This window comes from Ambystoma mexicanum, chromosome 4q, assembly GCF_040938575.1.
Source record: "Ambystoma mexicanum isolate Mex_15411 chromosome 4q, UKY_AmexF1_1, whole genome shotgun sequence".
Classification (NCBI taxonomy): Eukaryota; Metazoa; Chordata; class Amphibia; order Caudata; family Ambystomatidae; genus Ambystoma; species Ambystoma mexicanum.
In genome coordinates this window covers 398,184,335-398,202,886 of record NC_090928.1, presented here as the reverse complement: position 1 = coordinate 398,202,886, position 18,552 = coordinate 398,184,335, and the positions used below count along the sequence as shown (strand labels likewise).

The window sequence follows — 18,552 nt, the reverse complement described above, 5'->3', positions numbered from 1 at the left end:
TGATAAATAGCTGCAGAAGGTAATAGCAGCACCAGCAGAGGCATGGAGGCTTTACCCTCAAATGACCTGCGCAGGAATTACATCTGGAGGTAATTCCTCCATTCCCAAATGAAGTCCTATGGGACTGCGGAATGGGAAGGAACCGGAACTCATAATCAGGTGAAGTGTATCCGTGGTCGCCTGTGGTCACCGTAATTCGGTTTGGAAAAACAAGCCTGTTCATAACTGCAAACACCGTGGGTAGGACATATGAACAGCAAGTCAAACAGAATTTGCCGTCGTGGCAAAAAGTAATCCAATAGATTTAACTTCCAAATCACTTTTTTTTTTCCACCTGTGCATTGTGCATTATATAACTGTCTTGTGTACATACGGAACAGTTACCAAAACAAACAACAAAATAAATCACCTAAATATGTGTCTTTGACGAACTGTGACAACATGCACGTTCTCACTGGCTCAAGCTCCCATGTCTCGATCATTGCTCGTTGTGAAAACAATGTTTACTAGCACGTTTTGACCATAAGGCATAACATTAATTTGTCTTAACATACTCATGGAATTGATCATCTTTTTAAATGGGGCATAACATGTTGCATTTATGGATTGGCTAATAAACACTAGACATTCACAAACACAATATTGGAATCCTGAAACAAGAGTGGTGGCTTGGCGCCATTACGAGCTTACCTTGAATGATGGCTAACAGAATGACTATTACAAAGAAGAAGAAAGTGATGTCGAAGATGATGCGATAAATTTCATATTCATCTCCTGCAGGGTCCACAATTTCATCGCCAATTCCCCCGCCGGCTCTCACCCCAACATACATATGAAACATGTAACACTGCAAACATAAAAACAAATAGAGCCATTCAGAAAAATGTGTCACTTTCAGATGAGGACATGTTCTAATGCACAGAATCATGCATGTATGTAGTCCCTACAGACACAGCTATTGGACTTTATTTTGTTAAGCACTTCATCTAATTTGCTTGACCTTCCGTTTCATGTGACCAAAATATATGGGATGGCAGATACAGTTCTCTATCTCCTTTTCGTTGGTAAAATAGTCTTGATAAATTCGCAAATCTAAATCTGCAGTTCTCCAGACCCCGATTCACAAAAGTGACTTGAGCTGTTGAAGTAGTAGCCTGCAGCTGCCAAGGACCCACCACAGCCAGCCATCCATGACTACTAAAGTGTCGGGCATGTGTTGGCACGTGTGTGTTCAGGGCCTGATTCTGAACCAGGTGTTTATTACCGAAGAAGAAGTTTTGAGGCTTAACTACACTTTTGGTAATTAACCCCTAGTGTTATGTTGTTGGGTTTTTCCGAAAGCACCACTTATGGGTGCTGTGTGCCGGTTGCTAGGACTGGCTTGAAACCAGCCTGGCAACCAGCAATTTGGCAAACCACAACTTAGCACGGTTATTCTGGTGTCACTCCTCCACATTAGCAACACTGTAAAATTATCGTAGAAATACGGCACTGCCTTGGTGGCGATCCTCTTTCTGCAGTTCCGCTATTGTGGAGGAGTGACACCAGAAGGGCTGAAGCACTGAACTAGTGCAGAACAAAGTAGAGATAGGTGCTGCTTTATGTGCACCTAACCTGTGCCTGCTATGATGTGTATAGGCGCGTTATAAATGCCATATCATATCATATAAGTGTTTCAAGGCGCGACGAGGCAGGGGAGGGGGAATGTCAAGGGTTTTGGCCCATGTTGAATTATTAGACTGGGTAGATGTGGGGATGAGCTGTCGCCGCCCATCATTCTATCCCAGAACAAAACTAAATCAATAGACTGGGTAGATGTGGGGATGAGCTGTCACCGCCCATCATTCTATCCCAGAACCAGGAGAACCGCGCAGTTTTGTGCACACCAAAATGGTCGCCTGACCTGCCACCCACCAGTGCGAGCGTGATAGGCCAGGAGTGCCATGAGTGAAATGTGTGCCAAAGGAAAAACAGCAGTACTGGTGGCTAAAAAAAAAGCGCTTTGAAATCACCTTTGTTTCTCTGAAATACAAGCTAAAAATGCCTATTTTAAACATTGCAAGATATTCAGAAATCTCAATGAGCACCAGCAGACATTTGGCAGAAGGTAGACTTGTGTGCATACAAAATCTGGAAAGAGAAAGAGCCCAAAACAATGTTTATAACAAAACTTGCTGAGCTGTGGATGTCAGCAGCTGAAGTGAAATTGGACTGAAAGACACTAAAATCTAAATGTTTAAAATAAATTAGTGACCTACTGTTGAGTGGCACATAGTTTGCAACTGTTAAATGCCGTAGTTTTGAACTTAGAATCAGCGTTCTAGCTGCATGTGTAAAAATTGCAAGTTTGGTTTGAATGTAGAAAACTGGGAACTAAAGTGACATTTAGCTGAAGCCTGGCTTGAAGAGAGTGAATTCTGCCCGGCAACTACCCCCGGCAGGAGTGAAACTTGCTCAGCCACTTTTCCCAGGCCTGGCTGCATTCTGCTGCCCCCACCAAAAGGAGATGACACCTCCCTGGTTGAATCAGGGGAGGAGCACCTGGGGACTGCAGGAAACTAAACAAAGCACTGTCCTTGGCCCAGGCAAATGTTAAATTAGGGGGGTCGTAAATGGCTTCCTCTTGGAAGGAAACGGGGAGGGGCACTGCATGTGAGCAAGCTGTGCTTGGGGGAAGTGGATAAACCAGAAATTCCACCATGTGCTTTGGAAAACCACACCCCTTTGGGGCCAGAGCATAATTTTAAAAAGATGGATAATTCATAGTGCGGACTTATAAAAATTATATAAATAACATCATCATGCTTGTGATTTTTCTGTGCACATTTTAAGAGGTGTTAGGACTCTGGGGTATGTTCTTGGGGATAGTAGCGGAAAAAAGGTTGTTACTCCAAATGTATGCATGTTAAAAATCGGACACTTTATCATCTGAAACCCATATCCCTGGTGCACGTGTGTGTAAAATCTGGAAAGGTTTAGAGGTCGTTATCTGGATGAAAAGGGGAGAATTCTGTCATAAGTGGACACACCATCTTACAAAGACAGGGATCGGATGGTTTGGTGCTACAGAAAATATGTTAACTGGACATATAATATTAGAAAAATGGTACCTAGATAAATATTTATTTGGATCAGAAATAGATTTGTGTGCAATTTGACAAGGGGAGGATCCTCTGACCATAAACCTACCTCATCACTCTGACTCACAACCCAGTTCCCCCAATAAAGGGAGAGAGGAGGAACTGGCCAATGATAAGTTGAGAGGGTTGGGCATAGAAGATGAGCCGACCCTCCCACTTTCTAAACACATAAAAGGAGACTGTGCAGGACAGGTAGGAAGATTCACTTCCCACTTCAAGCTGATTTCTTGCAGAGCGTTTTGCCAGAAGACACCAGATCCACCACTTAGACTTCAAATCCAGACAGAGACCAGAACTTTGAATTCAGACTTCAGAACTTATCAGCAGGCCTCAAAATCTTTTGCAAACTGATTTACCCCAGATTTCCAAGGGGCACATCAGAGTAAAACAGCCGGGCTGAGCTGTTTGATTCTGGCCTAGAACCCTGTGCCAGAAACACCCAGAAAGCAGAGCTGTACCCGGAACCAGAGACCAGACCTTTGTGAAGCGCCGAGTGCCAGACCAGCAGAGCAGAGCTGACCCAGACTGCTGTAACCAGAGAACCGGTACTAAAGACCGTCCGTGGCGAGAGAACCACAGTCAACCTGACCAGATCTGTGACGAGGCCCATTCCTTCCAAAATATAGTGCGAGTACCCAGCCAGAACTGTAAAAAACCAATCTCTTAGTTTAAAATAATCTAATTCAAACTATTTTAACCTATTGAGAACTGCATCATAGAAATCGTGTCCCGTCTTTTGATTCAAAGCTGCAAAACTGTCATCTGTCATTCTGAAACTTTAAAATTTTATTTCTGAAAATCTACCTCCACAAAATCGTCCATATCTCTTGAACCGTTTGTGATAAAAGCGAGATTTAACTTTTATTTTGAAGCTGAGATTCTAAGCTTTCCAACAAGCTCTAAACCGACTTGCTACTCCTATAGTTTCTCCGTAATTGCGCTCGACGCACGCGAGCAAATTGCCGCGATTTGACATTTTGCGTCATTTCAGCTACGTGTAAAAATATTTGTCCTTGCTTTCCTTTGCTGAAATTCGTTTGATAGCTACTTTAAATTAGTTCAGGATCACTTTAGCAATGCTCTATGAATGATTGTCAGGTTGCACTCACCCTGAACCTCTAGAGGGAATTAAAATAATTTTTAGCAGATTTTTCCCTTCTTTGCATACCACCTTTAAAGTACTTTGCCTGTGTTTAAAATCATCCCTGTTGATCTAAGCTTGCTAGGGGGGAAATGAATTAGGATTGTACTGTGATTGTATTCCTGAAGACTGTGTGTGTCACTTCCACCTCCTTACATTGCATAGAGGGGGGGGGGGGTGAATTGCCAAAAGGGGAAAAGTGATTATATTATGTTTTGCTGAAATCATGTCAAGTTTATTCCTGTGTTGCTTCTTTTCCACCTTGCATTTCCTTGTAACATATAAAGCATTCTCAGCTACCTTATCCTCTATACTACTCCTAAGTAATTACCCAGTGTGCTAGTAGCACATCATCCATTGTTGATCACCCACTGTCATATGTCTAAGTGTGATCAAAATATATAAATAATTGATATGTCCAGTTCGTGTACTCTGGATGACAACCCTTATATAACACCCCTCTCTTAGAATCCCCCTGACCCCACTGAGCCAAGAAGTAAGTTTGTTTTGCAAATTTAAAAGGTTTATTTGGGAATTAAACAATATATATATATATATATATCGCACTTTTATAATAAATTAATAAGGGCTTCCCTTGAGCAATCCCAGACAAGGCACTGACTTAGTGGGACTGCTTGATTGGAGTCATTTAACAGGAACAAAGGGAAGACAGACAACGATCCTACTATGCCAGGTGTCATTCAGATCGCACAAGTGCATGGGAAGGGGGAAAGGGAAAAGTGCATGGGGGAAGAGAGAGGGGAAAGTGCAGTACAAGGGATAGTAGTATAAATAAGATAAATAAAAACAGCCAGCTGGTGGCAAGTGTAAGTTAAGTGCTGACATAAGTGCTGGTAGGGGGACTGTAAGGATACAGAAAACAGTCCCCAGGTGCAGGGGTTGCCAGGGAGGCAGAGCAGGTAGGCAGCTGGCGGGCCTGGCCCAAGATCAGAAAGGGTGGCAAGGTAACCAGTGCAGTTTCTGTTAGGAAATTAAACAGGGGAGAGGGGGAGAGAAAGCAGAAGCAAAGAAGAAGGTTTTGAGATGCTTCCGGAACCGGAGATGGTTCTCCTCAAGTTTCAGGGAGGCAGGAAGGCTGTTCCAGAGGGAGGCCCCTGCCGAAGAGAGAGAAATCTACCACCAACTCGTTGCTTGGAGAAGCGACTGACCCTGAGGGAGTTGGAGGCGGATGATGCAAGAGCTCGAGAAGGAAGATATTTAGGAAGAGAGAGTTGAAGGTATTGCGGCCCCAGAAGGCCTTGTGGACACTGCAGAGGGTTTTGAACTTAATCCTCGCAGCCACTGGGAGCCAGTGCAGAAATTTCAGTCCTGGGGAGATATGATCCCTGGGCTTGAGGCCAAGGACAAGTCTTGCAGTCCTGTTCTGGATAAGTTGCAGAGGGCGGAGAGTAGAGGCAGGCAGATTTAGATAGAGGCTGTTACAATAGTCCAGCCTAGAGAGAACCAGGGCTCTGGAGACAGTGAGCTTCTGGGGGAAGGAGAGGAAAGGAAGAATACCTCTGAGGAGGTGCAGCTGGTAGTGTGACTTCTTAGAGACGTCAGAGATGTGAGGAGAGAAGGAGAGTGTGGAGTCGAAGATGACCCCAGGGTTTTTTGCCTTGCAGGTGGGAGTGGGAAGAGGGCCAAGAGAGGCCGGCCAGAGAGATGCAGGGAAGGAGGGAGTGGGTGTGCCGATGAGTAGAATCTCAGTCTTACTAGCATTAAGGCAGAGGTCATTGGCGGCACACCACTCCTGGATGGCAGACAGTCAGAGATGAGGGAAGGAGAGGAGGAGGCCGAGGGTGGCCTGAAAATGAGCTGGGTATCATCCGCATAGCACTGAAAGTTGGGGCAGAGAGAGGTGAAGCGGTGGGCAAGGAGTGCCAGGTATTGTTTGAACAGCCAGGGACAGAGGTTAAATCCCTGGGGGACACCACAGGTAAAGACAAAGATATCGGAGAGGAAGGACCCGAGTTGGACCTGGGAGGGTCAGTCGGAGAGGAAAGAAGTCAGCCACGCCAGAGCCTGACCAGTGATACCCAGGTTATCACAGAGACGGTTGAGCAGGATGGCATGGTTGACAGTGTCAAAGGCAGAAAAGAGATCAAGCAAGATGAGAACACACAGGGTGTTAGAGTCAAAGTTGGAGAGCAGGTCTTCACGGATGTTCAGGAGAGCAGTTTCCATGCTTCTGGCAGCTCTGAAGCCAGACTGATGGTCATGAAGACAACCAACAGATTCAGTCTGGAGACTGAGCTGGGAGATGGCCAGTTTCTCCAGGAGCTTGCCCAAGAAGGGAGTGATGGAGATTGGGTGATAGTTAGCCAGGCAGGAGGGATCGGCAGAGGGTTTCTTAAGAAGAGGGTGCACAAGGGAGTACTTCAAGGGGGATGGGAAGACTCCAGTGGCAAATGAGTAATTGCAGAAATCGGCCACGGCAGGAGCCAGGGAGTCCATGTGGTGGTTCTTGATAGTTTTGGAGGAACAGGGGTGAACTTGTTTCGATGAGACTTTCATAGATCGGACTTGTCTAGAAACCTCATCGGCAGAGAAAAGGGGAAACGCAGAGAAGGAGAGAGGGGGGTGGCTGCAGAAGGGCCAGAGGAAGGGAATAGAGGGAGGGAGGCGATAGGAGGAGAGTGAGGACAGGATGTCCTGAGTTTTTGAAATGAAGTGAGAAGCCAGTGCTGTGCAGAGGGCCTGGGAAGGGATAGGGGAGCTAGAGACTGCGGCAGGATTGTCCAGTTCCTTGCAGATTTTAAAGAGTTCAGCCGAGTTGTTTGATGCCGCAGAGACGTGGGCTTGGATATGGGCTCTCTTCTTGGTTAGGACAGAGAGCCGCTATTGCTTTTGGAGCAGGCAGCAGGCCAGTTTGTCAGAGGATGTACACGAAGCACGCCATTTCCTCTCGGCCACCGTGCACTTGCGTTTTAGAGTGACGAGGTCCGAGTCGTAACATGAGTTGCACTTGGGTTTGGGCTTCAGGTGGATTCTCATGACAAGGGCCAGGATATCAAGAGTATTAGATATAGCAGAGTGGAGCCTGGAGAGGGCTGTGTCAGGGTGAGAGGGGGAGGAGGGGATGAGAAGGTGGCGGCGAATGCCTCAACTGACATGCGCTTCATGGGTCAGCTGACCGAGAAGGCGGGTGGCAGTGCTGAAGGTGGTTTGGCATGGGGGGTAGGGAGGGTGAGGTGGGGGAAAGGAGAAAGTGATCATTCCAGGAGAGAGGAGTGGAGAGAGGGACAGAGAGGTGAAGGTCTGAGGAGGTCAGGACATCTGGAGTGTGCCCTGCAGAATGAGTTGGGCCAGAGGGGAGAATAGTGAGTGAGAGTAAAGCATTTAATCATTAGCACCTGCAGTCATTTGTAGGGACTTGAAATGCAGATGGGGGCTTGGGGCTTGGTACTTGCTACCCTTCCAATCACTGCACTGGCATGCGAGGACAGGCATTCTCACAGCAGTCCAGTGGTTTCCAGACTTGAAGGAGAAAGCTAACTGATGCCAGCAGGTGTTCTCAGAAGCACTTTCCTTACATCACAATGTTCATGCTATTTAACGAAAATGCTGCCGAGACTTGCAATACACCCCTTTTCTCCGAAATGACACCCAGGCCCACTTCAGAATAAGTGTGGTGCCTGGGGATCTAGCATGCTGACTGTGCCTCCATGAGAATCACTCCCACAGTGTTACATATGGTGCAGAATAGAGTCTAAGCGGGGTTCAAAGCGTTTTTATTTAAAAAAATTTAGTTGGTCCTATGACCATCCATCTGTCTCTAGTCTCCCTTGGAGTCACCTCCCTAACCCAGGCATCCACATCCCCAGTTTGTGCTACCGAATGGTAACTCCTACTGTCTAAGCACTGGTCTTATGGCCGGCTCGTAGGGAGACCTCTTTAGCATATCAACTCCCTCAGGAACCTTCTAGCTATCCCTATGCAGTTTTTAGAATTCTAATGAGGTTCTGGGATTGTGCCTCACACTTATTCAGTTGGATTCACGCTGGTTCTCACACGCTTAAACTCCCCTCTTCTTTCTACTTTATCACTACTACACACCTCTTCTTGCTCCTCCCACCCCTCCACTGTCTTTTCAATGTTTAACTTCTCCTAGCCCTCACCTCCACCTTATAACGTTACTTCACTTCAAACTCCACCTCATTATTCCTCTGCTCCATACCACTATGGCCTCCACACTACTTCTCTCCTCCTCCCACCACTACACAAACGCCCTCCTTACAGCCAGTACTGTACACTTCACATCCACTCCTTATTGCGTGGTGAGTGAAAAGAAGCTAGAGTCTGACACACACTGTCATACTGTCACAGTAAAGAACCACTTTCACTCCCAAGCGAATACCTCACGTTCTCAACAAGCCGCTTGGTCCAACTTCACTGTTAAGTACCACTCCCCTTTGTGTGGATTAGTTATGGGATAGTGGCCAGTCTGGCCCTTTCTTCCCCTCCCCAAGGCATGTATGTTCAAGGAAAAGTTTTGAAAAGGGGGATAAGCCCTGCCCATGAGCTTGTTGCTCCACAAACATGTAAATAGTTCAGTGCTGCAGTCTGTGTTCCGGGGTTTCATCAAGGTCGGTGTCGAGGTTAGAGGTGGTTCAAATCTCCCCCCGCGGAGCGGAAATTGTGAAATTCGTACTGGACTCCACTACTGCCAGTTCAGCAAAATCAGCATTAAGGATCCACCGCCACTGAATTTTCACCCGGGTTTGTGGGAAGCGTGGTGTTTTGTTCCCTTGTTGGTTTCGTGTAGCAAAATGAGAAACTTTGCAAGGGTCTATTTTCAAAATGTGCTAGTTTCGCACAGCGACACAAACTTCACATGGGTTTTTTCGATTCGTGCTGAGTTTGCGCACCGACATGTGAAACTTGTTGTGGCTTTTTTCGATACGCAGGTGTAGCAGGACAGCAGATCAAAATCTGACAGATTTCGCTTTTGCAGCTGGCGGAACGGAATCTAACAATTTCACCCAGCCCTATTCCACGGTGGGTCCTGGGAACCAGAGCGCCCACCCCCCCCCCCCATGTTTGTCGTTGCTGGGTTAGTGCAGGTGTGTTACATCGGATCTACATGCTGAGACTCTGCCCTGCCCAGCAGCTCTCTTTCTTGCTGGTGGGTCTGTGGCGTCAGTTCCGCATGCTGGGACAGCGCACGGTTGCCGTGGTTATCGCTCTATCCCCTGCCAGTGCATAACGGCAGTCAGGCCTTAGTCGGGATGTGGCTTCGCTTCTCGTCGCTGTTTTCTGTTATCAGTTTGCTTGAGGGACACTGCTGCCGATTCTTTTGCTTGATCTGCGTTGTTGATATTTTGTATCTGGCTGGTGGTTTCTGCAAAGAAAGCAAAAACATGCCAGTCTCTAAACCGGGCATTAAGGTGAAGTTAAGGGTTGTATGTGACAAGCTGGCACAGGGGAAAAAGTTAATAATTGCCCCCTCACACTCCTGCCAGCTGCCTTCCCTCTAATGGCCAGGGCTGCCTCTGGACTGTTTTATGGCAGCTCTCCCTCGCCCCCTCATGCCAAGGCCAGGGTACTGTCACATGTACTACTGAAACTGTGCGTGAATAAAAAGGATCCTCACTGACCAAATTCATTTTGGGAGCTGAAATCTGAAATGAAATTAGCGGGTTTTCATTTCAGCAAAAAAATGCAGCTTTTGTTCTACAATAAAATACTGGAAGCATTGCGCGTTGTTCTGCACCTGGTTTCCAGCAAGGGAGAGCTGGCCTAAGGGAATGATTGGAGGCATGGGCACAGCTGAAAGCATCCTTCCATGACTCCTCAAACATGCAGCCATCCTGCAATCTACAGGTGCGCTGCAACCCGGAAGTGAATCAGCACGCACACACCAATGTATGCACATTCAGATTCACTTCTGTGACTATGTGCACTCACAGGATGTGGGTGTCCACCTGTGTGTCTGATGAGTAGAAACACGGTCCTTTTATCCGCACTTTTAGGGATCCTCAGGAACTCATTTCGAGTGTTGTGGTAAATGCAAAGACGTGTCACTTTAAATTCCTCCTACTCTTTCCAATAGCACCGAAGTATGTAGGAGTTGGGATGACATGGGATATTTACAGCAAGGGGGAAATTGAAACCTATCCAACCCATTCTGTAACTACACTATAGATTGACGACATTGGTAATACTTGCTGGAAAGCGATCCAACTTTGTCATGTTAGGATACCCTGCATCACGGTGAGCCCCCTCCCACACATTTAGTCCCCCCCCCCATTGCCGTCAGGCCTAAAACCAAACTAATTGTACCTTTCTACATTCCTCATCATGTGATGCTAGATGCATGCCACAGCGCACATGCTCACGGTTTTAGACATGCTCAACATAGCCCACTATGCGGGACAGTAGATTATGTGCACTCAATGATATCCCCAGTATAGATCCTGGTGCATAGTGACAGAACTGCACTGTGCTCAAATGTATGTACATTTGAACGTGCTTCGTAAACCCAGCAGTTGTAGTACAGGAAGTCTTGGTGCAGCATTGTCAGATGGTTTCAAACATCCTTACATGCACTTTTATTTTATGTGAACTGTTATTACCTCGTTTTAATTGTGGGCCATCTGCAGACAATTTTAGGTCATAACATATCATATACCAAATATAATTTTACATCTTAACCAAGGAATGAAGAAAGGGACTTTGCATTCAAGAAAACAAAAAAGTAAGAGCACTGGTGAAAAGGTAAAAATCCACTTGCCATGGACGTTTTCTTTCTCTGCTATGTGACCACGTGCCAAGCGACTGAATATGCACGCCCACGATTGGACACTCACAGCACCTATTTGCGGCTGTGGCAAATGCTCATTGAATGTATGCTTGGGTTAGTCTACTCCCTCCTCAAATGCTACAATTCCCTGTGGCCAATGGAAGGACTGTATCCAGCATTCTCAGTGCCATATCCCCAAGTCTACCGAAGTCACAGAGGCACATTGAAAATGTTTGCTATTAATAGGTGGTTTAAAAAAATATGACGAAATTGAAGGATTAGGTTCTGTTTTATGTTTCAGGACATGGAATTAAGAATGAACATGATATGATATGATAGGTTATTTAGAACGCGCTTAATACCCAGAGGTTTCTAAGCGCTGACCCGGGGATCGAACCTGTGTTGCTACGTGTCGTCATGCTTCCAAGGCGAGCACGTTTCCCTGGGCTATCCTCCCGAGACACATCCTCGCCGCTACAAAGGGCGCGGCAGGGGAGGTCTCAATGAACAGCAACAGCTGCTGCTGAACAGTGATTATGCGAGGAGCCCATCCATCATTGGCATCCTTTGCACTGGAAGATGCTAATCCATGCCTTTAAGGTGAATCCTGCAAACACTGTGCTTGTGCTGCATCCCAAATATCCTCAACCATCACGGGAACCTGTGTGTCTGAGGAAGGGCAGGAGAGCCGCATCTGAACATGCTACTCTTGGGGTCACTATGGAGCAGGTGGCAAGGGGAAAGACAGAAATAAAATCAAGAGATTGGAGGAGATTTAGTACAGGACTCCGTGCAGGTGACCTCAGAGCACCTTACTACATACAATCACCTACACGCTCCTTAAACAAATAGCTGTGTAGTGTTGATTTATTTGGGCTTTTCCCTACGACTACAACTATAAAGAGATTAGCAGGGCCACTTTACAGTGACAAATAGAAACTAAGGCCTCTTACTTAAAGATGTATCATGATTAACAGTTTTTAAGTACCTACTGTATACGTAGTGTTCAAATGCAATAAAATAGAAACAATAGACATAAAATGAGATAGGTATTCCATTGCAGGGAATGCTAAAGTACAGTGGAAGATACATTTCTATCATGTAATTTTTTAAATTTTTTTATTGATTTAGTTGAAATTAATCAACTTTTCAATTTCATTTTTATCGTTACATAGAAGAAAAGACAACAAAAAATACACAAGTAGATATTTGACAATTAAACAACAAGATAAATACAAAAAACGAAATAAAAATAGGACATGTTGCAATCTAGTTAATTTTACATTTGTGAATCAGTGCTTAAAAATCTATTTCCAATAGATATCTTACATTTATCTACATATAATATCTCACTACAGGTGATTTGACATGAGCATAGAATAAAATAACTCTAGTATGATCAGTCTTGTTGTTTCTTTCCATATACACCATTTCATTTATTCTAGCTCTAACTTTAAAGATGTTAAAAAGTTAATGGTTGCTATTTGTAACATCTTCTGAGAGGAGCCTACAATGTAAGCACAGCACATTTTCTCTTCCAGTTGTCCTAAATATTTATGGAAGTTTCTGAAGTGTGTTACTCCCAGGGATCTTAATTCAGTGCATTATGTAATTAAATGTTCAGTTGTTTCTTCTACCCCCTCATTCTGGCAAAATCTACATATATCAAAAGCTGAAAATATAAGTTTTCATTTGCAAGCCAAGGCCCTTGTAGACCACAAGTTGAAGCGGAATCGCAAAATTGCATGTCTATAAAATATGGTAGGTATTTGTGCGAGGTACTTTTCTAGTAGCCCCATTTCTTTTGGTTTAAATACTTCTGGTGATATAGATTGATAACTTAGACATCTTTCTTGATTATCAATCCAATCCATTCTATAAATAAAATGTTTTGCTTTATCAGGATTAGTTATCAACATCTCAATTGAAACATTCGCATGTATCATAATCTGATAAATTGTCACTAACCACTTCTGCACAAAAGGATGGGAATTAGAGAGAATATATTCAGCTACTGTTTTTAGTATGCCCGGACTGCATGTTGATATTATGCATTTTCGAAATAAAGCACAGATTTTCCAACAAAAGTTTGCGTACAATGAAGTAAGTCCTAATTCATATCGAATCCAGGCCAGAGTGGTAGCGTGGTAGTTGTAATATGTGTGCCCAAAAACGTTTTTCACATTTCTCACAGATGAAAGATATCGGGATATCTGTCTCGAGGCCATATAGAATGGTGGGGATTAATTTAGCTTTCCAATAGGTTAGAACAGGACGCACTGTGAATTTGCCATATTGGAATTGCATAATTTTTGCCTGAGACACTACAGTTTGAATCTTCTGTTCAATAGCCATATGTTGTGCTTTTGCGTTTGTCGACCCCTCAAAATGTATACCAAGATATTGATATTCAGGTACAATGTCCAATGGTAGATCATTAATGGACCAATTATACACTTTACCTCCATATCTAGTCGGTGTCATGACCCATAGAACTTGCCCCTTCTGGATCTCCTGGTCCTTATCGCGCCGGGGCTTGTATTCCTTGTTACTCCCAACATGGCCGCAACAAGCGACTTGCCTCACACCAGCTTTCACGTCGCACACGGCACGTCCTATAAATTGGCCATGCCCCCGCGGCGCCGCGCGCCTCTCAACGCTATCATTAGGTAGTGACTTGACATGTGTGTGCTGTTCGGCGAATCTTCTATCCAAGATCCTGGTTTCCTTCCTCCTTCCTTCTCCCTTTCCCTCTATTCAACTCCTGGAATCCCCATTCTTAGCGACCGCTACCTACTTTCCTGGACATCCTGGAACAGCGGCCTTCCCGGAACTCTGAACGTGCTCTGCAGCCGGACGAGACTCTAGCGAGTCTATACAAGACCCGATCCGTCCACAAGAGGAATCCTCCCGCGGAACAGAGCAAGAAGCAATCCCAGGTGAGACGGGGGGAGATTTACGACAGTTGGTTTGTATGTTACTATTGAGGTTTGGATGTATTGATACTCAATTCGTTGTGATTAGTGTATTTTTCAAAGGCCATCAGAAGCTTTTGTAGGCCAACAGGAGTCTTGGATACGAGGACCAGGTCATCGGCATATAAGAGCGCCTTGATCAATAGTCCGTTCATTTTAGGTGAATCTGTATTTATTGCTTCAAACACCTGTTGGACATCCTGAATAAAGTAGTTAAAATGGCAGACGATAAGAGGCATCCCTGTTTTAGCCCTCGAAAGGTAGGTATTTCTGCCGATAATAGACCTTGTAGATTTTGCCTAATGCGAATTACAGTATTATGATGAAATTCATATATCATATTCCATAAGGAGGGCGGGCATTGGTCGCGTATTAGTTTGGTGATTAGAAGAACTTGCGATACCGAGTCAAACGCGGCTCGCAAATCTATAAATGCAAAGAATATAGGTTGCTTTGTTTGATGACATTGATATTTTAAAGCATTAATGCAGAGAAGATTGATGCCCGTTCCTAAGCCCTTGACAAAGCCTGTTTGTTGAGGGTCTCGTAATTTGTGTGCCAATGTCCAAGCATTGAAGTCCCTTAATACACATTATTCAAATAGTTTTCCCGGTGTGTCAAGAAGGGCTATAGGCCTATAGTTTGATGGTTGGGAGAAATCACCCTTCTCGAATATCAGGACCAAAATCGAGGATTGGTAGAGATTTATGCATGAGGACTTGTTGGAACATAGAATGTTGATTGTGGTCTATAATTTTACGTTCACTTTCAGCATTTTTTTGTTTAGCCCATCAGGACCAGCTGCTCTTGAATTGCTAGCTTGTTTAATGTATTCAGAAATGGTATCTGTAGAGCATCCTAGTTGCCACTGTTCATGCGTTTGCACCTCATACTCATATTTCTCAAAGCCAGGATCTGCATATAGTTCGTTGAAGTATGATAACCATTGTTTTTCTGATACACCATTGGCTTGTGCCTCAATTTGCTGCCACATGGATCTTACTGAATGAGTGTAAACACTTGCATCAGAGTTTTTTGTTATACTTGTTTTAAAAAAGCTTCACTATCATGATTAAATAGTTTAGCTTTATATGCTTTAGTCCAATTGGTATAGTTGCATTTGGCTGTTTTTAGCCTTCTTAGCATCAGAGGTGAATCCATCTTAGGAATATATCTCCGTTCTCTACGGTATGCAGCTTTCCTTTCACGTACTATGGGATCATATTTATGAATGTGTCTAACTGGTTGATTATTTCTTATGAGAATGGTATCTTTGAATTGATTAAGAATATGAGTACAAGGATGCAAACTAATATCATGAGCATGGGTTCGAATATGTTCATTGACTGCTTGCAATTTTGATGTAGACCAGTTAAATCTAGTTTGGTGTTATTCATTGCCAAAGATTGTTGTAAATATAATTGTTGGACTTGATCTTTGATTTGGCACCACTTAAACTGACATACCAGCAGATTATGATCACTTGTAGGTAGTTTGATAACATTCAATGATGTAAGATTTGAAAAATGTCAGTTATCAACAAAAATGTGATCAATTATACTGGAACTGTTTTTCTGTGCCATGTGGCTTGTGCCGGTACATCACCTGTAATCTCACCATTCGCAAGAGTAAACACTCTTTCTGACATAAAGGCAAACCACCGATGAGCCTCCTTAGATTGCAAGATCGTTTTTTTTGGTTGTTAAGATCCGAATTGGAATCACCTACTACAAAATTTGACATTACTTCCTTAGTTAGTGCAATTATCTCTAGCATATTGGATAATTTCAAATAAAATATTCCTTCCGATATTCTATAAGGGTTTCGGTAAATATTTAGAAGTACAATAATTCCATTTGAACTAATCAATTTTACTAGTTGTAAAAAGCTGCCATAGTGTAGCCAGGGCTCCAACTTAAAGCCTGATGTTAGACGCCTTGCAACTAGTAGGCCCGAAGCTGGTCTGCCTCCAAGTCCCTTAACTGCCGGGATCAATGAAACCGCATAATTGTCCCATACTGTGCTACAAGTAACCACGTTTCTTGCAATTCTAACACATCAAAGACAATAGTGAATCTTTTTATAGATTCTTCCAGATGAATATGTCCTTGTGTATTCCAACAACCCACTGTAATTTGCAGTACATCCTGGTCTTTATTTAGTTATGCTCTAGAAAAAGCAGAAGAGTTGGATTGCAACCTTGCTCTATGATCTGGTTACTCTACAGGTCTAGAAGATGGATAAATAGCATGTGCATTTTGATTGTGTATTTTGTCCGAATCCTGCGCTATCAGAAAACCTGTGTCAAAGAGCCGCATTTTTGCTTTCCATATAACATTGCACACTAACCCTGAAGGTATCCACAATCTTACAATTTGTTGCAGGCAAGAACCTCCCAGTTGTATTAGTTCAATATCTCTTGATGATATCGACTCTAATTCCGAAACATCTGCAAAGATGTTTAATACACTCTCCCGGTTTAAGTCAAACATATTGAACTGTCCTCCCCGACATTTCATTATTAGCGAATTACACTTAGGACTAGTCTTAGGTTGAGATTGTTTTAGCTGATAATTGTGTGCCTGTACCCGATTGTTTGTGGATCTTAAGGGTTCAGAAGTCGTTATTAGGGCTTGTTTATAGGGATGCGGTGATGGTCTTACATGCAAATGAGCTTGATCTCTGGCTTGATGATGAGGTAGTTCATGCTCTGTCAAGTCTTCAGGTCAATTATGCATTTGGTTATCATAATCTTGGTGTGCCATATTGCTTAAAACTGGCTCTGTTCCGATCTCTATTTCTTGAGTCAGCAGCCTGGTTTTATTTGGAATCCCATAGATGCCTTGTGAGCCCTGTCTTATCTTGTCTATTTTAGGTGGTTGAATTCCCGTCCCTAAAGTTGTTTCCACATTTGTTGCAATCGTACTGAAGGTTTTTCCTTATCTGCTAAGTAGGAGTCAATCATTTTTTTCATTAGTTCTATGACATTGGGAGGTGGAAACACTGCCATATTGGTCGAAGTAACCTTCACCGCCTCTTTCACTTCTTGAAAACAATGATAAGAGTGCCCTGGATTGTCAAGTGCTTGCACTAAATCATTTAGTGGGGAGTGTTGAATCGGATCGTTAGAGTTTTTAAGAGAAGTTTTGTTAGGCATAGCATTCGTAGCAACCAGCTGACTTCTCGTCCTGGTTTCAACCTGAATCACTTCTAGATCAGATTTGTCAGCTCCAGGCTGATCACCACACGCTTGCTTGTTGTGTTGTTTACTAACTGTGGCAAGAGTGTTAAAAAAGGCAGTCATTTATTTTTGTTTTTGGGCATCTTTATTGCTGGCATGGTCTTTGATTTCCTTATTAGGGATTGTTTTGGTGCCTTTTTTTGCCATGATCTGGGAAATGGGTTTCGTTATTTTCTTGGGAACCTGTCTTTCAGTTCTTGTTTGACAGTCATGTCTCGCCTCCTGGTTAGCATCTTGATCAATGCTTATCGATGACGCCTCCTCTATCACCGTTATCGGTTCATTATTTGTCATGTCAATAGGCCGAATAATTTCGGGGATCAAGGGTACACAACTTTGTTTGGGTATGTTTTGGGATATAACCTGTGTCTGTTCTTGTATATGAAGCAACCAGGTGTGGATAGCGTTGCTTTGTCCTGCTTGTGTTGTGAGTTTCTGGTCTAATTTTTCCATTAGTTTGAATAAAGTTAGTAACGTGGTGTTTATTGCTGACAAGGTGATTTCTAGGAAGTTAGCTCGAGGTGCATTTAAGTGTATAGAAACATCAATAAATGGTTGGTTCATCGGGCATTGTCTTGGGGTAGGGTGAACATATGCAGATGATGCAGAGGACTCCTCTAAGTTGGATTTCGCTCCAGCATGCGTTGCACCTTGAAACGATTGCTTACTACAAATGGTGATAGTTGATTGGCTTTGGCTAGCATACAGTGATATGTTTCTGGCTTCTAAACTATCTAACACTAATGTAAACGCTTCACAGAAAAATCTGAATAGTGCAGTGATTGAGAGGACCTCAGCATCGTGAACTCCCATCGAGGTCACGGCGGGATCTAAAATAGTATCAGACACTACTTGGGGCATTGGTGACACAGAGGAGAGACCAAAATTACAGCAGCAGCAACGGACTGCTCTCTTTGGTGTAAAAAAAAGAGGCTTTATTTAACGCATCATTTATGGAAGGCCCTTTCCATTGAAAAGGCTTTTGATTTTTCTTAGAAATTGAAGATCTAGTTGATTTGGCCGGGGCTGCAGGGGTTAAAGTGATGACTGTGCTAGAAATGCACAGCTTCGTTGAGCCAGCCGCCATAGCTGATTTTTCTGGTATGCTAGCGTAAGCCGTATTATTGGGCATACACGTTGTCAGAGTATATAATTTACAAAGCATAAGCCACTTACAAATCAAGACAACTCACCAAAAAAAAGGAAATAAATAATAATAATTTTTTAAAAATATTTTAAAAAAGGAAAGAAAAGGAGAAAGAAAACAGAAAAAGTGACTTAAAATCTACAAGGATGCTTCAAATCTGGCT

General features: G+C 43.6%; 1 protein-coding gene across 1 annotated transcript in view; it reads right to left on the bottom strand.

The window, feature by feature from the left end:
- Positions 1–18,552, bottom strand: part of RYR2 (ryanodine receptor 2) — a 3,854,281-nt gene that overhangs the window by 108,616 nt on the left and 3,727,113 nt on the right. Inside the window, exon 101 of the mRNA XM_069607971.1 lies at positions 691–847. Coding sequence (XP_069464072.1) covers positions 691–847 — 157 coding nt within the window. The remainder of the gene's footprint in view (positions 1–690; positions 848–18,552) is intronic.